At 38.1% G+C, this 25,648-nt stretch overlaps 1 protein-coding gene across 2 annotated transcripts in view; it reads right to left on the reverse strand.

The window, feature by feature from the left end:
• Positions 1 to 25,648, reverse strand: part of SORCS2 (sortilin related VPS10 domain containing receptor 2) — a 340,312-nt gene that overhangs the window by 195,881 nt on the left and 118,783 nt on the right. For both annotated transcript variants that reach the window (XM_053458253.1, XM_053458252.1), the window contains exon 2: positions 20,524 to 20,591. In XM_053458253.1, coding sequence (XP_053314228.1) covers positions 20,524 to 20,591 — 68 coding nt within the window. The remainder of the gene's footprint in view (positions 1 to 20,523; positions 20,592 to 25,648) is intronic.

Consider the following 25,648-nt stretch of genomic DNA (forward strand, 5'->3'; position numbering starts at 1 on the left):
TACCATTCGCCGAGAGGCCAGGTTTTCCTAATGTTCTAAAATGCTAGAAATCCAGCCGCAGAGCAATGACTCGGAGAAACACTATGGAGGCAATTTGCTGAACAGTGAGAGGCGGATGAGTGAAAACATTCATTTACTTTGGTGATGTACAACAAAATTCTAGATCCCTATCTAGAGATTCATTTCTTTATTTTACATAGAAACATAAAATGTGATGGCAGAGAAGAACCATTTCAAGACACTTATGCACCATCCAGCCAGTCTAGTCTAGATGATGTGAGCCTAAAACATCTCATTATCTTCTAAAAACCTTAACATATTAGTGAGCTCTGTTCTTTTTTCACGAATACCAGAAACTCACAAGTAATCGTGAATTATAGGATGTCTCATCTAGAGTAATAGCTAGGACGTTGTATCATGGAAGCCCAATAATGGCACATTTCTGGGTTCTTCTTACTACTACTTGTGTCCACCCCTCCCTAAAGAGCTAGATAGTTCTTATAATTATAGAAAATATACATTAAATAGCTTCCCATGCATGATGCCTTTAAAAAAAAAAAAAAAATCTGATTAAAGGAACCTTACCACATTCCATCAATATACAACTTCATCAGTGCAGGGCTTCAAGATGGACCATCCCTGGCGATCTAGCTTTAAGCGGAATTGAGATGTCCTTTTACCATTTTGTTTGTTGGATCATTAAAGGTTAAAATAATTACTGAGATAAGGGACATCTTGCTTGCTTATTTACTAGCACAGCTATGTGAAAAGTAAAATTGTCTTCCCTCAAGAGCATTCTTGAAGGCCTCATGGCTTTTCATTTTTTTGGTGTTCTAGCACAACCTGAAGTAGTTCAAAAACTCTAAATATCCACTTACTGACGCACAGTACAATGACATTGGGTGCATCACAACATTGACGTCTGTGAAAACGCTGAGCGGGGGAACTGTTTTTCCTGTTTGCAAGGCAGAATATGTCATTTTTCAGCATTTTTCGATGACAGATGATAGTCTAGAGCCATCTGTATTTTATAGTACAGCAGCCTGGAGACATCATCAGAGAAAAGACTCCAAGGGACCTCTTCATCGGTGATAGGGATAACAGCAGATGGCTTCTCCTTAGTTGAGGTCCAGAACCTCTGCATACCTATTAATACCGCACTAATTCTTTATATTTACAAACGATTTAAAGCCAACCACTAGACACATCCAATATAGAAGGTCCTTGCAGTTATTATTATTATTATTTTTAATAATAATGTCAGTGTTTTTTCCCCCCTAAAATGATTAATTTGGTTTAATCTTTCAGTAAAATGGATAAAAACATTTCAGTGAAATATTTCCAAACATGACCTGCAGGAACTCCGTTTATCATTCATAATGGGCTAATTCCAGCCAGATTTTACCATGCAGTTTATAAACAATAATGCCGTGAAGAGCTATTGTGTGTTCTACTAATTGCAGTTCAATCCTCTTTTATGGATTTCAAATACGAGAGGATTCAGGAAAAGGCTAAAACTGTATAGATAACAACAATACCGTGGAAATCATTAAACTTATAGGGTACGCAAATTCCAATTTGTTACCATGTTGTATTTAAAAAGTCAAAGAAATAATTAGAAAAAATAAATAAAAAAATACTGTGATTTTCTGTAGTTCTGCACCATGAATCGTTTAATTATCTCAATGTCCGTGAACGGTCCCTTTGTTTTTTGCAATGCATCATTCAGTCCCTCCAGCAGGAAAAGGGTTAAATGAGAAGCACCTTTTTCATTCAGCAGATGTCCAAAGCTCGTGGTAACATTGGGAAACATTTGCCCCCCAGTGGGTCTGTATGTGATGAATTGTTATTACTTTGCACAATGTTTAATATTAACCCCCAGGTGGCAATTTTGTTCTAACACAGGGAAATCTGTGCAGAATTGCCCAATTTAACTCCGTCACTGGATTTGCCCACAACCCAGATCATTCATTGGCCATAATAGGTAAATGGGGCAAATGCAAATCATTTATGAATCCATTGGTTGCCCAAACTGCCAGTAAAAACTGCCTTGAGGGACCTCACTGGTTGCGTACGTATCCAAAAAATTACATTTAAGCCCCGCTGAGAATAACCTGCAAGTTCTGTGTCATAGAAGTGATGGAGGTGAATTAATCAAACAGAAGTGTAGCGGAGCCTGTTCATGTGTCAACAGCACACGCTGCAAATCCGTGATCCTGAACTACATGTCAGATCCACAAAATATATGGGTACCTGCGACACCCAGCAGAAAAGGTTATCGCCTGATCATACTTGGCAGTTTGGAATAAAATGAGGTAGGAGGGAATGACACAGAGACATGTAGCAGGAGGTGCGCAATACTGCCTGCAGCACTCAGCTTATACTATACGTATATCCGTTCAAACTATTGTTAGAATTTGGAATGCAGAAGGTGAATATACAGCATGTTCTGTTCTCGTCGTAGTCCAGAATGGTATCACATAGACAGCGATTAATGTCAGTATCCATAGTGTTTGGATTAATGGCTTCTCTTCTTCACCCTACTGTTTATAACCATGAGCCAGAGTCCAGGTAAAGTGCTGCTTCTTCGGGTCTTTGCGTCATGGCCTGAAATCTCCAGGTCCCAGGAGCAGCGTTTGGATAACCCCATTCTTGCCCATGCCCATTGCTCCCTCCCCCCATTCAAATTAAAAGTGGTTGGGCCTAGCCAACATATAGGCCCCACACGCTTGTGTCATAACCCCACCCACCAATACAGTTAGCTCCACCCCTAACATCTGCCTCCTTGAAGATGGAAGACTCTGGGAAGCCGGAGCCTGGCTGTTCCCAGGTATTCTTACTGGTTTTGTCCTTCTTGAGACCATTAAATGTGGTTCTAAAGGCGAAATGTCCTGAATCGCTGACCTGGCAAACAGTGAGTTCAATTCACTAAAACGAGAGTTGTCTGTTGAAACTTTCCTGCTATCAGTCCTGAAATGGCCAACTTGCAAATATCTGGTGGCCGACAGCACACCATACTTATCCGATCTACCACTTAAAAACTTTACGTGAAGCCTGTCATATCCAGCCATCGGTCACACTTATGTCATTAGGTGGCCATGGCAGAGCTTCGGTATCCTTAGCCTAGCCTTCCTAGACATTATGAAGAGCCAACCCCAATGACACTCTAGGTCAGGGGTGTCCAACCTGTGGCCCTCCAGCTGCTGCAGGACTACATCTCCCATAATGTTCTTTCAGTTAAGGGCTGGCTGAGGAGTATGGGAGATGTAGTCCTGCAGCAGCTGGAGGGCCGCAGGTTGGACACCCCAGCTCTAGGTTTAGTTTTTACAAATATTTTCCTTTCCATATGACTGTAAGCATTAACTTCCATAGCACAAAAAAACAACTTGTTGCGGCGGTGAAGCATGTCATTTTTTAATTACTTCAAAACCTGATAATATTAATCAAATAAATCTGTTTGTTCAAATTAATTAATAACAATTTGCATTCCTCTGAAGAATAATTGGAAGTGTGTCAATGTTATTGTTAACCTAATCTATTTTTAAATATTAATCAATCTTTATCAAAATGAATTCCTTAGAACTGCAGAAGGACTGCACCAGTAAGGTGATGGGTTTCTGGTCCCATACATGGGCTAGAAGTAAATTGTAGCCGTACCTTTGCTCTAGAACATGTTTGGAACTGTAGGCCGGAACCACATTATGTTCACAAGGCAATTTTACACGTCCCAATTTGCCGAAAATCACCAAAGTTCTTCAAGGCCCCAAATGTTTGGGAATAAAATGTGAAGCTTTATATTACAGTCCTGAACAAAAATCTCTATAATATCAGGGTACTTGAGTCTTATCAGCTTCGACTTTTAGGGAAAAACATTTTGTAAATACAGCTTTTAAGAATTACCGGTACTAAAACGCAATTTCTTGGCTGGATAATGTCAGAATAATTTGCATTATTAATGAAGCCATAAATATAACCAATACAATCGTGTTTTTATGACCACAAGATAATTCTTCGAGAATGTAATATCATACGAACGTACTTGTCCACAAGCGATATAATTCTACTGATTAAGTATAATGGCTCATATATTATGCAAGGTTGCAGGGCCACCACCAGAGGAAGTAGTGTGTGTATTTGTGTGTATATGTGTACTGTACTGTGTGCATGTAAAATGTCATATATATAAACTATACACACTAACACTTTACATATAGACACAAGTACAAAGGATTTAAGGCTGCACTAGGCCCCAAGGTCTCTGATGATGGCCCTGTCAGGTGGACACATTGTAATTTCCCAAAACATATCGCAATTAAAATAATAATAATAATAAAAAAAATACCTATTGGAATAACAGCCTGTTTTTTAAATACGCAACTTAAAATTTTAAGGCTAAATGTTCCTTATCTGTGTGCTCTAAAGCCGTACTAACATAATTGCATTATGCATTAAGGCAGCTCTACCAAGTCAATATCCCACCAAGATGTGTTTTGCATATAGATAAGGGGATTAGGACGAGCTGGGGACGGTTCTTCCAAACCCTCCGGTGGAAATACTGTCTTCTCAAAATGCAATGAACTGGAAACAGTGCAAGTGGAATTTACACGTTCCCAGTTTCAGCTCCAATTTTTGTGTTTTTGACTATATTACCAGTAATTTGATTGTACCATAATTGCTATCATATCGGTGTATATACCGTATTGGCTCGAATATAGGCCGCACTTTTTTCCCCCACTTTAAGTTTTTAAAGTGGGGGTGCGGCCTATATTCGGGGTCTAGCGCCCGACGCCCGGGACATGCAGTCCCGGGCGCCGGGCAGGCAGCGGGGTTAAGATACAGATCCCCCGCAGCGGTGCAGGGGACCTGCATCCTTCTCCCCGATACGCTCAGACAGCCTCCCCTGCCAGCACTTCCCACGGGGGGGGGGGGTGCCGGCACGGGAGGTTATCTAAGCGTTTTACCTCTGCCCACCCCCGACTTACCGGAGCAGACTCCCGGGTGTCTTGCGGGGCCGGCGGGAGACATTTACGCAATACGCAAATGCAACTTCCGGTAACGGTACCGGAAGTTGCATACGCGTATTGCGTAGATGTCCCTCGCCGGCCCTGAAGACACCCGGGAGTCTGCTCCGGTAAGTCGAGGAGGGGGGGCAGAGGAGGACAGCGGCAGCGGATCTCGGGGAGGGAGGGCAGCGGATCTCGGGGAGGGAGGGCAGCGGATCTCGGGGAGGGAGGGCAGCGGATCGCGGGGAGGGAGGGCAGCGGATCGCGGGGAGGGAGCGCAGCGGATCGCGGGGAGGGAGGACAGCGGCAGCGTATCGCGGGGAGGGAGGACAGCGGCAGCGTATCGCGGGGAGGGAGGACAGCGGCAGCGTATCGCGGGGAGGGAGGACAGCGGCAGCGTATCTCGGGGGGGAGGACAGTGGTAGCATATCTCGGGGAGGGAGGACAGTGGCAGCATATCTCGGGGGGGGAGGAAGGACAGTGGCAGCATATCTCGGGGGGGGAGGACAGTGGCAGCATGTTTTTTTTGGTGCTTTTTTAAAGAAAAAAAACTTTTTCTTTAAAAAAGCACCAAACTTTTAGGGTGCGGCCTATATACGGGGGCGGCCTATATCCGAGCCAATACGGTATATATATATATATATATATATATATATATACATCGTGTCTGCCTGCTGTATCCTGCTGTAAAGACTGAGAACTCTCAGGGTTTGCCTGCATGTTAGGATTTTTGCCCCAGTCTCAGGCTGACTCCTTCCTATTCTTCACTGCCCTGATCATATATAAAAGACAGTAATAATATTATAATAATGTTACTATTAAATACACATTTTAGCTGATAACAAATATAAAACTTGATTCTGTGTCCCTTATATATGGTAATTTCTATATAAATAATAATTAGTAATATTAACAATACGAATAACAGTATTTACTTTTATACTTTTATTAAGAAACCCTTTCTGGTTCATTGTTCTTTAAACATTCTAGATGAATTATTATTAACTTAAATGTAAGTATATACAGATTATAACAATAAACGATGAGAGGAAATAATAAAGGATTGCCTTAATTCTGTCTGGAGCCCTCTTTATGGTCGCTGGATCCTCCTGACCCGTACAGCTGGCTATTTTTATTTATTTTGTGATCAAACAATTCCTTCCTGCGTTTTCCTTGCTGTCGGTTTGTCCTTTTTGGCCTTGCTTCAAAGACATGCTGGTCGCAGGCAGCAGCGGTGCTAAAAATTTTCCACTCAATTTCAGTTATTTACTCTCGTCCTTTTACTGTCAAGTGGACTTTTTCCTCTAATAGAATACCCTTAACTCTTTGAGTGCCACAACACAGTGCAACCCATTACAATGCAACCAATTACTGCTACAGCGACTTAATACCATTACCTGCCTCTTCATGATACATCAATCTTAATTAACTATACCTGTAAACATAGAGAAAAAGCACAGTATGTAGAGAATGTACAGGAAAGGAACAGTGATCCTCCTAAGGCTGGAAAAGTCATGGTTTCGCTATGTGTGTATACGTATATATTTATTTATTTATTTATTTATTTTTTTCTATTGTTTATACAGCGCCAACAATTCTTACAATTCTTACAATACATACAGGGTTTATGACAAGACTAGAACTGACAGACGGATACTTTAGGTAGAAAGGACCCTGCTATATATATGGGTTACACAGACATACATACACATATATACTGTATAGATAGATGTATTTGCTATTGTATGTCTAAATGATTGTTAATTCATGTTGTTTTTCTTTATTACTAATTTTGTGTCAGGTACTTTGTATAAACACTGCTCTATCGTACACATTGCACATGGTGATGTCCCCAGAGTACTTTCTTTTCTAAACCAAGCTGAACTTCTACTGTACTATTCCCATGATGCTTAGGCAATGAACTGCGAATGGCTACAACTGGCAACATACAACATACAAGTATGTTTTAGTCCTACAACACGTGTAAGCTGACTTTATTCCCTTAGTATAATTGTACATCTGTATATGATCATATTAAGAAGTTTGCTGTTTCCCACAAATAGTATGTAGATAATACTCGGTGCGTTATTAGCATTGACGAACAAGGAATTTTTATCCGCAAATAGCTTGGGATTTCATAGATTTTTGAGAATGTGTTGCCATACATCACACAATGGGTCCTTTTTCCACTGTCCAACACGGCACACATGCTAATGCTTATTGGACTTCTAAGAAGCTGATTTGGATTCTCTGTGCCTTCCACCCGGCAATTTCATACCCACCATGAACAAACCAGATATAGCTCCTCTAATTTACTAATGGTATTTGTCTAAAATAAGTCGGTGTAATCTTATTATGATTGATCAGAAAGACTTAGAGGGTACAGACACGGCAGCTTGTACGTTGACTGGTTGGTGGAAAACAAGCAGATCCTCAGCAGCGGAGGCAGCACATAGTAGCGTATGTTGTAGTGAGAACTAAAGCCTTTTTAACACATTTATTAAGTGAAAGCCCCTGGAGTGTGTAATTAATCAAAACTTGAATTTCTTTCTTTTAATTAATATGTTTTTTCCTACGACTATCCTTGTCTTTTCTAATGTAGCTGTATCCCTGATTGAGAAGCCCCGTGTCTCGATGATATCAGTAACATGCTGCTTCCCGGTCTATTTCTGCAGTGAATATATGCACAGGATGACAGTAACAGGACCATGGACAGCGGCAGATATGTTTATACAGAACATGGGGGTTTATTTACTCGGAATTCTGAGAGGATGAGATAAAAATGATGGTTATTCTTTGCTTTCGATACACAACTGCATGGTAAGTGATACAAGGCATTTACCTTAATAGATCATCGCAAATCATTTCAACACCTCATTACTTTGGGGATTCAGGGACTAAACATTGTAACACGTGGCCTCCAGCAAGTACCGGTATATTACTTTATTATAAGGGAAGGATAACTGCAGAGATTATGGGAGGTAAAATGGATCATGAAAAGTTGGGATAAAGGCTGCAGGAGAGGAGTCACCGAGGGCTATACTATCATAATAATAATTTACAGCACCCTTACTATTTATTACTATAGCAACGAGAATACCTAAATGTGTGATTTTTACAATACAATAGAAGCATTATTTATATTGTTCATGTTTTTATTAAAAAAAAAATAAAAACATACATATTGCCCTGTGTTGGCATCTCTATGAAAACCCGATAATAATATAGAACTTGACGGCAGATAAAACCTGCTGTAAAAACTCAAACCTTATTTGGTCCTTGGACTTTTCTTAAGAATCTCCTTATCTTCTACTTATCTACTACCCTCCCGGTTTTAGATTATGACCTCTTGTTCTAACATTTTCTCTCTGATGAAATAAACTTCCCTCCCCTGCATTGTTAAAACCATTTAAGTATTTAAATGTTTCTATCATATCCACCATCTCTCTTCTTTCCTCCACATTGAGGATCTTTGAAGCCTTTCCTGATATTTTCTATCCTGCAAAACATTTACTATTTTAGTAGGCCCAAAACCAAAAATTACAAAATACAATTAAGATATAGATGCTAGATATATATATGTTAACACTACATTATAATAAGTTTAATACACATAGAAGTGTTAAGAAATGCCATATTTATATATTTATTCAAAATGGATATAGCCTTATTTAAAAAAGCACCAAACTTTTAGGGTGCGGCCTATATACGGGGGCGGCCTATATCCGAGCCAATACGGTATATATATATATATATTTTTTTTTTTTTATTTTTTTATTTTTTTTTTTGCTTTACTGGAAACATGGGGGAACAACAGCTATGTAAATAATCCATCGATAACCGGAAAAATGAAAAATGTATGCACTCATTTATTCATAGACACTAAGGAATTCGTATACTTTGGCGAGAATAAATATTAATTAACGGTGCTCTAGCTCAGCTGAGATAACAAGGTCTTGTTCCCTATGGAATTCTCTTTGACTGCCACCTCTTTTGACAGTTAATGGATTCTAGTCCTTAATACAAGTAATACTTCCACTTAAACTGTTGGATTTTTAATCTGAAGCACATGTCAGCTGCGCAACAGAGACTAAACTACTACATTTAGCCAAAGGCTGTCCAAAGTGTTTAAGGAGTGGGCCATAGAGAATTAAAATTTACATCCTGGTCTGACAGGTCCTTTTAAACAGCTAGGTGAAACAGAAACGGCCGTTTAGGAATACGGAAGCCTGGTGATGACAAAACACTCCATGTTCACCACATGTGCCACTTCTGCTTATCTTAAGAGACCCAAGCCGAGATACATTAAGAAGTTTTTTTATTTTTTAATATTGTGAATGCTTGTGACTTAAACTATGGAGGTATAACTTTGTGAAAACATCTCTATTTCTCCAAAAAAGGAAAACATCTTCAGTCTTCACACCTATAAAGAAAAACGTTTCTTGTGACAACTACAGTCTACCGGGCAGATTGTAAGAGTCTTGTATGAGTGGACATCCTCCTATCACGTACCCTTGGACAGGCCTAGGACAGGGATTCCCACAAATAAATCGGTGGCATGTATATATAGTGGTGTTTAAACAATTTCCTTCACCCTTGGGGAGCTTAATCTTAGTAGATCACAATTTGTACCGATTACCCCCCCCGCTCCACTCATTTTGCTGGTTCAAACACTGAACTCCCTTCCAAGATACAAAAACATATAATGGCAAAACAAGCTTGATGTGCTACAAAAGGAGAAAGCAGCAAAAAGAAAATACACCAGTGATCATATACCTTTGAAGTTAAAAAAAATCGAGATTTTTTTCCAGTTTTTATGGTGTTATGTTTCTCCCTTTTCATTCCGTTTGACCCTAGGTGGTTCCAGATAGCACGGAACACACGCTGCTTTTATCAGCTGAAATAGCACTCCAGGCGAGCGCCTTCTCCTGGGTCACACGCATCCTGTTTTCACTGTCACCAGTCAGTTATGAAATCAAAACAGATCCTCTGATCTGGAATGTGCCCTCAAATGTCCATTTATCACTTATCAGCTTCCATAGAACTCACTCTAGCTGTTCCCAACTTATCAGACAAACCTTAAAGAAGCTTTAAAGTTAGGTTTTTAATGGGAAAAAAATGCCAATTCTGTGACATCGTTACAACTGCTTTACGGATTTATTTTGAGAAACACAATTTCTTCTTTTTTTTTTCTCCAGTATAAGGTACCGTCCCATCTTCTGTTTACTTTAAATTAAATTATACCATACACAAAGATTTTTCATCTCCTTTTTAATGTGTGCAGTAAATGTACGTATGTACGGCAAAAGCTTAATATATTAATTACAATGATATATGACCTTAGCTTTATGACAGTGAATTTAATAAGATCATTCGCCAAATAACGTATTCACCAAAAAAAGTAAATTATTTCTTAGATCCAGCTAAGGAATTAATGTAATTAATGAGCTATATCCAATCAGGGTACTATTAGTCCGGTGATGCCGTATTAATAGTTAGGCTGATTAACAGCCTCGGCGAGTTCTTCAAAAGCAGTAAAAGTTTTATATAGCTGTACGTGCGAGGTGACATTTTTAAGGTGAATTTTCCAAAAGTGAATGATTAACTAGTGTTATTAAGAAAAATAAACACCAAGGGGTTTGTTTTAATGTAATTCAATGCAAGGTCTCACTTTGATTTGGTTCTAATAAGTCGAGTCTATGCAAACACGCCAAATTAAAAGAAAGGTCTGTAGAAATTAGTTTTGACTTTGTCTGTGTATTTTTATACTTATTAAACCTGAGGTAATAGTTTATTCTAAAGCAAACAGTATAGGACTTTGTATTTTTTTTGTAGTAAAACAAATGTCAGTCTATCCTCTTAATTCATGTCAACAATGTTCTGTTTGAAGTAATTTCGAAGGAATTGTCACAAGCAGTTTTAATCACATTTCTTCTCATCTGGAACTCTATTGAAATCCCAACTGTTTATTTTTTTATTAATAATAATAAAAGTTGTATAAATGTATTAATAATAACAAGTTAAGCCGCACAGATGTCTAAATGTGGTCATATGTGCCCTTCCATTAAAGCCCTTAATATCACAAGATGTAAATGTGGTTTTCTCTAAAATGCCAATGTAGCAGAAACAATCAAAATTATTCATAAGGCTTTAATAAGTGAGAAAGAGGGTCAATAATTCTAGGCAGACCTGAAGTGGTTTGGGAACTAACTGGTTCTAATTAAACATTTCTGCAGATTATAATACTGTGAATTTGTTGTATCTCAATCAGTAGTTCTCACCTAGACCAACTGGTAGAGGGTGGCTTCCAATAGATAGTTGTGCTAGAGGTTCATCTGTTTGTTGGGAGATTGGCTTCTTTATCTCACGGCAAGTGTCAGTGGGACAGTGGTTGAGAACATCATAGATCTCCCTTGAAAATGGTCCAGTTACAACAGTGTGCGAACCTAGTTTTCCTGACTATGGCAGAATGTCAGGATATGGCACCGCATCTTGACGCTCTACGAGAATAAGGGGATATGACTTGAGCTGGGGATGCTGCTCTTGGACAGTCTTCAGTAACCCCCACAAATACATCAGTGGTGTCCTACAGCTGGCATGGGTATTACTTGTGATGGCCTGCACACTTTTCTAAAGTATTATTAATGCCTCTGAAATGGGTATAAAATATTCAAAAATGCTTGATAAGAAACAAAAAAAGATAAAATCAAGAGAAGAGTCTTTCATTTTCCTTCACACTCAGGCAGCTTAATGTTGTCATCTCAGAAGATGACAATTATTGGAACTGAAGTTGGTGTAAGTTGCACCAATTACCTCCCCTACACTCATTTTGTTGGTTCTAATGCTGATCTCCTTTCCAAGATACAAAAATGGCTACAAAAGCTTCATATGCTACAGAAGGAGAAAGCAGCAAAAAGAAAACACACCAGTGATCATATATTTGATGTGAAAAATCCAGATTTTTTTCAATTTTTTATGGCGTTATGTTTCTCCCTTTTCATTCCGTTTGACCCTAGGTGGTTCCAGATAGCACGGAACACACGCTGCTTTTATCAGCTGAAATAGCACTCCGGGCGAGCGCCATCTCCTGGGTCACACGCATCCTGTTTTCACTGTCACCAGTCAATTATGAAATCAAAACAGATCCTCTGATCTGGAATGTGCCCTCAAATGTCCATTTATCACTTATCTGCTTCCATAGAACTCACTCTAGCTGTTCCTAATTTATCAGACAAATCAATGTAAAAGCTATAATTTGAAACTTTATTTCAAATTGATACTATGTTTACTATGCATTATACAAAGTCACTATAAGTTTTGGAGGAAACTACATATCAAGGTATAGAAATCTGAAAACAAATCTTATTGTGAACCAATTTTATGGAAAATCACGGAAGAGAATATAAAAAAATAACCTGCTGCATTACTAAAAATACTTTTTATAGTTCATTATATTTAATAACAGGGTCTACATGTTCTAAACGTATACAGGAGAATTGCTATTGATCAGGGTTAGGTGGACATCCAAGATGCCCCCCTCACAAAGTCATAAATTGGCTGCACGTGAAAAAGGGGATAACAATTGAAAGCGAGATGTGCTTCATAGAAGTGGGATAAATACCAAAGTAGACTGGGTCATCAGTAAGCTTCTCTCCTCTCTGTACCCCAGACCCCCCATATATGAAACTCTTGGCACATGTCTATACTTCATAATAGATTCAACTCCCAAGCATCTTTATTACCACTCGTAATGCAGATCCCGTACTTTAGTGTGCCAGCTGGATTAACCAGGGCCCACACTGCAAAAGTAAGCAAGTAGCATGCAGCCATGTGCGTCAAGCCAGCAGCCAGAGACACATGATTTTATTGGCTGTTGGCCTTAAAGTGCCAGAAGCAACATCAATCCCCAGTCCAGCCCTGCTACCTAATGGCAAATCAAACCCTGGCTACACAGAATTCCGGTAATGGTATAAACATAATTCACATTATTAGACTCATCCGAGTAAGGATATATATTGAGAATGTACAATTTCAAATGCAAAGTTCATAACACCCATAATACTCAGTAGACCCACATGAGTAAGAATGAAACTCATAAAATATTTCTGTCTGCATCTATCTGTAAGCAAAATATACAAAGTTCTCCCACTTAAATTGGGTTATGTGCCTTAAAATATGATTGAAATAAATTTTTTGCCTTTTATATAAAAATATATAAATGTTCCAACATTTCTATATAATATTTCAAATATAATACACACACACACAGTATATCAGTATTATATAATATTTAATCAGTATTATTAACAGTACAAATTATCTGCGGAGAACTGATAAGTACATTAGAGCGTTTTATTAAACTGTAAAATTTAAATTCTTAATTGTTCAAATAAATTGGGATTTTTTTTATTTCATGTACCAGGTGCTCAAGATTTTTGTGTTAAGAGGCACCCAGTGACTAATTTTTTCATAAATAAAGTAAACACATGGATATTTCACTTAGTGGCATTGATGCTGTCCTATAGCTAATAACTAAAACATTAGTTTGTTAGTTTAAAGCAAAGGGACCGCAGGAGTGCAGGATGTATGGGAAAACACTGCCAAACTTAATTCACAAAGCTTGGATGTTGCATCTACTGCTACACAAATAGATTAAATCACGAGATGCATTGTTCATTCCACAAATATTGAGAACATGCACACCGTATACATTGGTTCTAATTATGTCACAATAATCCACGCTAAAATTAAATTTTCTACAAAGGCGTAAACGCAATTAAATTAAGGAAGGAACACAGAAATTGGAGAATCGTAGTATCTGGATTTGCTGTGTTGGCTCAAGGCAGTGAAGTGGGAAGGGTACAGCCATCTGTACTCGCTTTATCTTGCAGCATACCGCGTAGCAGCTAATTACTGGTAGCTTGACTTGAAATCATTGAACTGTACAACCGTAGTGAACAACTGCCACCGCAAAGCATAATTCCACATAGAGATTGATATATTACTAGGCTGCATATGTAGCGGGTCAAACAATGAAATGCTTTTGGCCTCGTGCATCAGTTCTCATTGGAATAATATGACCACTCATGCTCGAATACCACAAGCGGTATATCCACAAGCGGTATATGCTGAAACATATGCATCAGAATAAGAACGTCATATACAGTAAAGGAAACAAGAATGCTTTGCTGATCAGCACTTCAATATGTTGAAGAGAAGGTACATAAAGAAGCTCAGCATTCTGCTGTGTTTATATAGTTCACATAATTGTAAAGCTTATCGTGTGAGTAGACTGTAATGAGATTGCCGGTATGGATTCAGAAGCAACGCGTGTCAACAGGAAGAAGAGTGTGACATCACTATTCATGAACGTTACTCTCCCAATAGAACTACAGTATGTCGGCAATGCACAGAATAAGTTAAAAATGCGAACATTAAATTACAAAAACTTTATTTCGTCACTTTGTTTTCAAGAGCAGTTTTTACGTCAGATATCCAACTGTATAGTATTACACACAGATACATGTTTGATAACAGTAAATCACCGCTGTTATGCCAGGTAAATGGATATATACAAACACAAGCTGAAAGTCTAATGGCTCCCTATATAGTCCTGTTTGACCTCTTTTACTTTATACAGAATTTGTATGCATTAGCTTACATTAGCCAGTTTGGTTCCTGCTTTAATATATTTGTTCCGTGTACATGATGATAACATAAAAACTCCAGAACCATTTCCTTTTAAAACACTCAAAGTAATTAGATTCTCTGAGGTTAATCATTTCAAGAGAAAAAAAAAAATAAGATTCATTCAAAAGATATACGTATCTACTTTATGTTGAAATAATCAGTGCTGCTTAATAAGGTTCATTGTATGTACTGTTGGAGAATGGATGAAATAATTCAAATTGTCATTTTCCATTATTGCAAATATACAGGGGAAAAGATTTCAGTGACTTTTATTATAAAAATGAAAGGTGAAATATGGCATTATTATTAAACTTTCAGCCTCGGTGATAACCGCAAAGAATAGGTAATGCTTCTCAATAACTGGAACCAGGGAGTCGATGTTCTAATAGAGTGCCTGCTCAAGTTGAGTAAGAACTGGTGAATGTTCAGTGAAAGTGGCTGCCCGATCTTATGGAAGAATGTTGACGAACAGCACAGTAAGGTAGAGAATCAGGAACAACGCTGAGAAAAACTATTAGTAAGCGACGGTTGGACAATGATCTACCAAAACAGTCCAAGGATCACTTGGTGGCAAGCCATGCATTAGCAGAGTGTAAATTCCAGAACTTTCTCAACAAAGAATAAAAAAAATAGCAAAATCATATTTATCTCTCTAGTTGTGATGTTGAGGTGTTTTATTAGGTGGCCCCATTAACCATAGTTGGTAGGTTTCTACTATTGGGATTCGAAAAATAACAAGAAATATTTTTCTTGCCACCAACAGTTCAGGACATCAGGATAATTTCACATATAAAATTCACGAGTCTAGGGGCAATCGGGAGAATCCTTAGATGAAATAAATTACTATGTGCCCCTTTTTTGCTAAAAAGCAATCCCGATAATTATTTAAAATTTCCAAAGTACATCCGGCCTTCACCTACATAGGAAGTCGTTCCAATATCCTTCGATAGAAGTGTGCTAAATGTAATCCTAATCTGTTTACAATGTGAAGATTTTGCCTGAAAGGGCCTAATATTAGTAAATAAACACAGGTGGACTGGCCATGAAGACATCTCACCATATCTATATATCTGGAGACTACGGGGGCATACATTATCAATCCTAACAGTCAAGAAAAAAAAAAATCAAAGCACAGAAACATATACTTGATGTGCATTTTTCTAATATATTTGTAATATCTAATAGAGTTTTTTTTATTAACCCTAGGTTGGCCTCCATATTGGAAAGACAGGAGACCATTGGTCTAGTGCAATAATGTACATTAAATAATGTCAATGTGGGTTGTTATTTGGAGATCTAATAGTTTACCTAGGGCACCCTACAAATACAACACTGTACAGCATAGTGGATTATCTACAGGCAATAACCGTCAATACTCATAACCTGTGTCTTCAAGCAGTAGAACCCCCCCCCACATACACATCATTCTAATTGATAAACAAAAACAAATCAATGGCAACCTCCCCGCTGTCTCTCCAATTCTCTCCCTTTCCAATCCCCTGGATCTTTATGCTTGCTGCCCATAAAATTCTATTACAAAGCAATAGACGCTACCTAAAAAGATTCCTGCCATATGTAGAGTGATATATTACAGCTTTTATGAGCTGTTTCCTTACCGAACTAACATGAATAATGTGCGACGAGTCTCCCTCTATATCTTCAGAATTGTTTTATAAAAGAAAAACAAAATGAACAGCCGGGTGTATATGTTGCTTCTTTTCATCTTAAGTGTATTCAATTTTACGCATCCGTCATAGCAACGGCAGATATAAAAACAGTTTTCTTACCGCCAGACACAGTTGACTACACAGATGACAGATGTTGCATTTAAACTCAGGCTTTTACTGCACTGGCAGCTTCTGTGCATGGTTTAGGAATGGCCGCTCTATGGGTCAACATTTAATAAATTAGGAATCCCACTCTCATAGCTAGGGATAGTAAGAATTATCGTACAAAGCAGAGAAAACTGAAAGGCAACATATGGCGTAAGTAATAAAATGTTACTAAAATAGATTGTATTTATTGTGGAGATCTGTATGTCTTGAAGATGTCTTCCATTAAAATGGCCATTGATGGTAGCAACATATAACATTTCCAGACATCTCATAATGGTAAAAAAAAAACATGTTTGACCCAAACCACAAGGCTCATGGCAAAATAAAATCTAAAAAGTCTTTCTATGTGTTATGTGATTATATTTGATGAGATGGGCAATTGTTGACTGAAACTCCTATCATCTGATGAAGGTAACGGGAGTTGTAGTCAACAAAAGTGTGTGCGCCTGCAATGCAACAAGGTTGGCATTATTATGGAAACGATAATCTTCTTCCTAGATGGTGTTTTTTTGTTATACGTAAGGTATTAACTCTAACTTATGTATGGCATGTCTCCTATATGACCCAAGTGTACGCTTACACACGTGTTATACATTTACTAATGAGGGTAAGGAACCAGAGACAACAGGTGAGGAAGGCCCGGCTCAAATGAGCTTACAGTCTAGAGGATATACATAAAAGATATGTATAACTTGTGAAAATACACCAAAAATAGAAATGGAGAATCATGGATGACCAAGCATATGGTAGAAATGTGAAGGCTACAGGTTTTAGGGAAACTTTAACCCCTTAAGGAGTTAAAATTAAGTGCGCATTAGAATTTCTAGAAAATAATTGCACGCTAGTCTAAAGCATTCCTACTCCGACATCCCAAGCCATTTGCATGAATCCTTATTTATTTGTTGGCCTAGTCTGCGCAGATTAATAGTGTCTAAGACCCAAACTACATTATTTTAAGCCCCTGGTGCAGTAGAGAGGAAAACATGCACATCGACTGATAAGCGCTACAGAGCTCAAAAGGAAAGGGAGTTTAAAAGAACTTATTTAGAACATATTTAACGAAAGAAAACCAAACCTGCCCAACTCCAGACAGAATACTTGACAGAACCGCAGTGATAAAATGCAACATCACATATTTCCCACAAACACAGCATATAAAGCATAAGGAAAACCTCAGAGCTGCTTTTATGTGAGCGATGTAACATTCTGCTTCTTCCTCTCGCTATTGAATATAAATACTGCATGTCCTGTCCAATTTCTACTGATTCAACCAAAGTGACTAGAAGAAACTCCTTTATAGATGAAACCGTATTGATCTCTCCGTCTTCTATAAAAGGGTTGTACTCTGTGCTATTTCCAGCTTGTTTTTTTTTTGCATTTCAATAAGCAGGAAGCTGACTGAGGGTGATAAGAGCTGTAGTAAACAAAATAACAGCCGTAAGAATGATTTATGAAAATGTTAGGGAATCGGATTAACTGAACCGCAGAGCATGACTGATACATTTGAGCCCATGGGCCAATCTATATTAGCTTAACTAATATACACAGGCAAAATCTATCATGATCAGCATACCTGGGGACTGTATAGGGTTAACTTGGAGTCTCCTGGTGAAGCGCTGCTTCCTTGGGTCTCTGGGTCACTTCCGTCTTTCTCCGAGCAGGTGGGGAGTGGCTTTTATTCATGCCCACAACCATGGCCACTTTCCCTCCTATTCAACACTGCTTGGGGCTAATCCCTATATGCACAGGCCTAGTCCTGCCAACATGGCTGGCTAGCTTCACCACCCCCCATGAAGCCTTGTGGTTAGGTTTACTGGTATGGTGACTGGGTTACCTGTCAGGTGTCTATCTCCAGTTTGCCTTGGGTGTAGCTGAGGTGCTGCCAGTATGGTTTGGCCATCGTGTTACGATGAGCACCTGTCACCCAGAGCAGGTTGCCATAGTGTTAAAGTGTCAGCTCCTGCGCAAGCCTGTCCCCACTAAACTGGCATAACTCAACTCCACGTGTGAGCACATATATGCCACAACTTGACACGCTATTTCTACATTCAATTAAATTTAAATTGTTATAGGCTTGACGCAAGGCCGTGCATGTAAACGATGGCAAACCTGCGCGTTATCAGCAGTGAAACGCACATTGGGTAATCACCATGGTTTAACTGTATCTATAATTTTTTAATGTAGAACAGATGGGAGGGATAGTTTTATACTCACATATTTTCTTTATATAAAGCTTTTATTATACAGTAATGATTTTTTTATATGGTATATTTTTCTTATTTTGTATTTTTTTTCGCTTGTTCTCATTATTTTTTGTCCTCTCTTTTTATATCTCTTTTGTTTAGTTCAGAGAGACTCAGCAAGGACTTGAGTGCAGGGAATTTATGAAACAAGTTAGTTATGATATCTTCTGCTAATTTAGAAATAACTAAAACAATGACACTGTCCAACAAACAAAAGTACACGCTACAAGAACTTTTTAGCAGCTGAGCAAAACAAATTTCAAATTATACCATGAACATATTATATATACACATACCTGGGATATCTCCAGGCTCAACCTGGAGTCTTCGGGCGAGCTTCACTTTCCAGGGTCTCCGGGTCATTTTCCGCTTTTTCCAGGAATATGGTGTTTGGTCACGTTTTTATGCACAAGTAGCGTGCAGCCAGGCATATCCAGCTGCTGGCCACACACTCGTTCAGGTAAGAATTATTCTATTTTTCATAGTGATCTCATTATATTACAAATAACATGTTTTCATAGGCTAAATATCTCTACACTATTAGAATGTATGTCGTTACCATAGTTAATGGTAAAACTCACAATGTACCTTTTGAGTACTTTTTACGATCGGAATAAAGCAATTAAATGTGTTAAAATACCAGCCTACAATAGTATTATTTGCCAACACTAATATAATATTGACTATTGTACTCCGTCATGATGAAAATTCAGCCTCTGCCAAGATAAAAGAGGAACTGTGCAGCACTGAATGAAACCATTTATCTTTTATCTAATAACATCATTTAATTACGTTCCGAGAAAAAGAAATTCATGGTGCCAGACAGATAATGGTAATAAGGACATGCAAAAAAGTGCTTCTTTATAATATGTATAAAATACCCGAATGCTGATATCAGTTAGCTACACGGGTGACCTGAAACTTAGTGAATACTCCCCACTTACACAGGATAGAAAGGTTCATTCCTGATACTATATATATTTTTTTTTAACCCTTCATTTAAGAATTTCCTCGGTAGCAGTTATAAGGTACACTCTGTACAAATAATGTCATAACATATGTAGCAATAAACTTCACACTATTACGCAATACAACACCATTTAAATGCAGCGCACCCATCCGAGACGCGATCTTAAAAAATATACTCAACATTTAATAGACTGACTTGCTGTTAACGATGCTGTGGGTAAAATTAAATGTCTCAAGCACTAAAGTAAACTACTGCCGTGATAATTAGTTTTTTTAGTCATTTTGAACACACACACACACACAGTTTGTAAATGCAAATGCACTTTTCGTGACCCAAGTGCAAAACCGGACGGGGGAGCAGCGTTTGGACCTCACCCACTTCTACTGCCCAGCCAGTTGAAGCCCTCTGAGGACTAGCTCTAAATGTTCTAGTGTATCGTGTTTTTACAAGCACTTGGCATCAAAATCAAGTCACCTGTTTGTGATAATAGTTTGTATTTAGGCATTTGTTTTTGTATCGATATCCTAAATTGTTCTAGTACTTGGCAACTCTCCGTTTGAATGGAGATTTCAGAAAGCAAAGTAGACTTAGAAGTACTACTTGTATCATATATCCTATGGATTCTTGTTGCTGTAACTGTTTTATGATATCATTTTTAAGTTCTGTTAAAGCTACTAATGCCAAATACTGATTAAGAAGTTCCCAAAGGCTTGTGAAGACCTACAACACAACAGTAAATTGTTCACTGATTTAATGTTTGCCAATGGTGGAAGAGAACTTACCTCCATAGTGAGCTCTCAAGAACCTTCCCCAAATCTGCATGGTAGTTCTTGGTCAATATGAGAATCACCTGCATACAAAAGACCAAAATCTGTATTAGCAAACAATTACTATAAGGTTTAGTTCATTGTTTTCATAAGGATGGTAGGGGCTAAACAAAATATTTACAGCACAAAACCATATGTGCCATAAATGGAAGGTCTTCAAGCACCCTAGACATGCCAGGAGTGGAATCCTGAGTGCAAGGTTGGATCACGAACGAATGAAAATGCATAGTTTGGTACAGAGGTGCAGATGATCAGGTGGAAGGATGATTCAGTATTTTTTTAGTAAAAAGTCAGTGACAGCTCACAGAAAAAGTGAAGAATATTAAGATTGGAAATCTAAAGAGCCGGAGTGGTCTTAGGCAGCAATATGGGCAGCAGAGCAAGGCTTTACACCTGGCTCATTAGATGCAAGCATCCATCTGCCTATGGGTCTCCTGCAGCTAGTATGCACATAGGCAGCACAAAGCCTTAGTAAAGCCTGTGTTATGGAAAACAGAACCTATGATCTATGTAAAGATAAACCCAATAGTCATCTCATCTCTAGGCATGTTCACCAAAGACAGGGGTGACCTTTACCTAATCTGATCAGATCATAAAATAGGTTGCTCTCTTAAGGTCAATGCATATTCCATGACATTCTTTGGCACTGAAAGCTTGGTAAACAGTGGAAGACCTAATAGTATCTATGTCACTCAGCACAAATGTCATGTTTCAGAGTGCTGTACAATGGGTAATATATAGGCATATAGCCTAACAATTGGCTCACAGAACCATAGAATGAGTAGTGTCCTGCTCATGTCTTACAATCTAACGATGGGAATGAAGAATACAAGGTGAAGGTGATGGCCTAGGTACGCAACTGTATCTCATTATAAAACATTGGTTTAAAAAAAACAAACATTAAATAGATAATATTGGGAGTTTTAAGTACATGGGTCACAAAACATGCTGATCATCTATAAGACCTATTGGTGGAATACCAAGAAGCTTCTGTTTTCTTAGTATGGTAACATCCAAACAAATGTCTTCCAGCTAAGAAAGAGGAATGAACAGCTATAATAAAACCCTTCACGCCCCTTAGGACGTTTAGGGGTCCCTCCTTAAAAGCTGAGCCAAGGGGTCCTTTGGGGCGCCCTTTGGGATGTCCCTGTCTCTATACAGGAGATCAGGCTGTCTGTTGATATCACTTGATACCGGAAGCTCACTTGAGGACAGAAGAGACTCAGCAGGATCTTTAATAAGATTTTTATTTTAAAACAGTGCCCCAATATCTGTTAGCCCTACTACTAGAACTAATATATATATATATAGATAGACAGATAGATAGATAGATAGATAGATAGATAGATAGATAGATAGATAGATAGATAGATAGATAGATAGATAGATAGATAGATAGATAAATAAAATTGCTACCTCCAAACATCTTAAGCCATTAGTATTAAAAATGTGTAATATGCAAAGTGTTTATGTGACTCTCTTTAAAAAATTATGTATGTGGGGTATAACTGTAAACAGGTGATGCTGACGAACATAAATTGGGTCATTGTGTATAAGAAATTCTAGGCAAATTGCAAAACAATTTTTTTTCCAATTTTAGTATTGTTTTTTCCCCTACATATTATCACTAATAATTATTTTTTTATAGTTTTAAAAGTAGACTCTACTTTCTCTAAACAAAATGATGTATAATTTGTGTGGGTTGATCAAATATGGAAAAGGCGAATCATGGTTTAACAAACATATCATAAAAATAAAAAGAAATCACAAGAAACTCTGGGCTTTTGGGTATAAAAAAACCCTGAACCTGCAGGGGTTAAACTGAACTTGTGATATAAAGGAAAAGACATTAAAAAGAAAACAGAAAGGAAAAAATTAAATACCGGCACAAACTGTAAAGAACGCTAATGGTGGATAGTGTTATGTTTATGCAGTTATAGTTCTTGGAATGGTACAGGCTATTGATTGGATTTGCCATAAAAATAAAGATGAAAAGATAATCCATAACTGTTTATAAGCCCAGTGCTAACTCCCCTTGATGCGTTATTGTAGTACTGAATATTCCATGGTCTATTTAGAGTAGAACAACACTGCAACAATGCAAATATCCTGCTTAAAAATAGATAAGCCCGTCATTTTCGCGGAATCAATAGCATTACAACGGCTGATACAAAATACTTGGCATTTTAATGTTCTCTCATAACAATGGGAAATGCAAGTTTAAACACAATTTCAGGTATTAAACCGCCGTTCTGTACCTTTTACTGATAAACAGACGCTACAAATGTTAGGTTTAAATTGGAAAGCACAAAACATTTTGCGTGTTTTTGCTTCACTTCCCAGAGCGTATTGTGTAAAATTTACAAATAGGCCTTAAAAGGAACAGATTCCATTAAGAACTGATTCACATTCAAAAGAACCTATACCTGCTTTATACACGGCAGTTTATAGGTGAGAGACAGACATAAAGTAATGAAGAGAATGATACCTGAATAAATGGTGCTCTTGTTATCAGATTACTTGGGGCCCATATTATTACATATTGACACTCGAGGAAGTCTAATTTGAATGTGAAAATCAGAGGACCTTTCCCCATAATTTAGGTTGGCGGTCAGTGTTTCTAGATTGTGTGTCCCACGACTTCTTGGTCATGAGCTACCTTTACTTTTGCGTTCCAGAGACATACTGGCTTTATGTGTTCTGTCTCTTCATTTGGATTTCCTACTGATGACCTTTAGGCCGTCCATGGCTTTATTCCTTGCCACCTGCCTATGGACTTGGGTTGTTTGACCAAGTTTATTGGCTCATCCATCAGTTGTGGCCTGCATCTGGTAGGTTTGGAGCGATAGGGTCTGTGGCCTCATAAAGCTGGGAACTTCACTGTTGGGGAGGGACAGTGGTTACTGAGACGTGTACCTGCCTTGTCTTTGCCTCATACCACCTGGTCCAGAATGCACTGACTGCCCTGCTTTCCATGTGTCTATCCTGGCTGTCTTGTTCATCTCTCTGCATGTTTTCTTGAGTGCTTGCTCTTGTGTTTTAGCACAGCTACCCTTGCCTGCTCTTCTCTGCAGGTGCTGTCCCATCTGCCTGTTCACTACATAATACCATTTATTAGCACTTTTATCATGTTAGTTGACATGTCATACGCCTAGAGAAAGATAATAAATAAAACAGAAAACCCTCAGATCACTAATGGTACTGTCAATCACACAACAGATATAATATAAAAAAACAACACTTTGAGATTTTTTCTTTAGTGCAGGAGGCGATGAGGAGTCCAGTGACGGGTCGTAGAAACAGGTGGTCAGTACAGTAAATTCTATGAGAAGGCAAGATGTCTAGGGGATCTTTTTCACAGATTTATGATTTATCCTGGGCTTGTATCTCACCAGGATCCACCTCTGACCATATCTTAGAAACTGTTAATGTTGCATATCGCAGCCTCCATTCTATCTTTGTATTGCTGGTGCGGATCTGGCCCAACTCTCACTAACCTAAATGCTGATAATCCCAATGCTTACTGTTAGAATATTCTTTGTCTTGAATAATCTGATCTTCTCCAGTGATCAAACAGCAATCAAGACCACAGCTTCAATGTCTATTAATTAGGTTTATTAGATAACAAATTATCAATTCATACAATACCAATGCTGGAACAAATGTTGATAAAAGGTATTGTAGGCTCAGTATCTTGGTGAGATGTAGATGAGAGCGTGGAAAGAGCGTAGAAAGAGCGTAGAAAGAGACCTTGTCTTTGTAGTCATGCCAATTTATACCCCTTTACATTTGGTTAGGGTATACGTAAAGGAATCCTATTGGAACAGTAATATGATACACCAGCATCCCACAGAAGACCCTCTAAACTACGTCACTTAATTGATACCATATGTTCCTAGCACTCAAGTTACATTCAGGCCTAAAATGTGCAGAACAAAATAAAAGTATAAAAATGATTTCTTACACTTACATTTACTAATAGATCCAATATCACCAGTGTGGGTGATCAGAAAGTAGGTAAATTCAGACTGTCCCCTAGACTAGCAATCAATATTAACCCAAAGTTCCATATCAAAAAGATAATGAAATTACATGACTTTCCTTGGGTTACTTTTCAAAGTGAGAGTTTATTGTCTAGAAAGCCTTACTTCTGTTTGATATGATAATTACAGAAATTAGAATTTATGATTATATAGGAATGGATTTATGCCATCTGCAGAAAAGAGCTTATATCGGAGCAATGGAAATAAATGCTGACTGGTGCTTCAGGAAAACTTCTTTAACAAGCTTTAATATACTGACTACGAGTTTTAGAGAAAAAAAGAAATAATCTGAAATATTAGATGCATTGCATTACAGTATCTACCACAACTTGTGATATTTGTAGCAGAGGCATTAGCATATAAATAGATTTGCAATTTCAAATTATGTGTTTTATTTTTCCTTTTTTCTATGAAAGATAGATAACAGCCAAATCAGAAAAGATAAAGCATTTGTATACACTGTCAATCACTAATCAAATATCACATCTTTGCACAATTCATTGGCATGTATTGGATTAAAAGTTTTTGTTGTAATGTAGGTTGACATTGTAAAAAAAATCTGGTTTTGCTAATTGTGTTCCAATAAATGTACTTAATCTGCAGACTGCCATTGTTGAGCTGGCTGCTAATGCCAGTAGTATGGCAATAATGAAGATGTTCTACTTGTCCAACAAAATCCTTCCCTCCATACTCTATTTGGAGGTGTTTTTTTAATGAACTATGACAATATAGCATTAATAGGCAACACATCATATTTTCAAAGCTGGGTGTATGCATGTGTGATCGCATGTGTATGTGTGCACCTTCTACTGCTGGACAAAGAACAGCCCCTTTGTAACTATAATACCATCCACTCCACTGAGAAGGCTTTCCACAAGATTTGGAGTGTGTTTACTCAGCCAAAATGGCATTTGTGAGGTCAGGCACTGATGTTGAAGAAGGCAGTTTGGGTTTACAATCCGTGCTCCAATTCATCCCAGATGTGCTCAACTGGGTTAATGTCAGGGATCTGTGCAGACCCTTCAAGTTTCTCCACC

Source organism: Spea bombifrons, chromosome 1, assembly GCF_027358695.1.
Source record: "Spea bombifrons isolate aSpeBom1 chromosome 1, aSpeBom1.2.pri, whole genome shotgun sequence".
NCBI classification, from domain to species: domain Eukaryota; kingdom Metazoa; phylum Chordata; class Amphibia; order Anura; family Pelobatidae; genus Spea; species Spea bombifrons.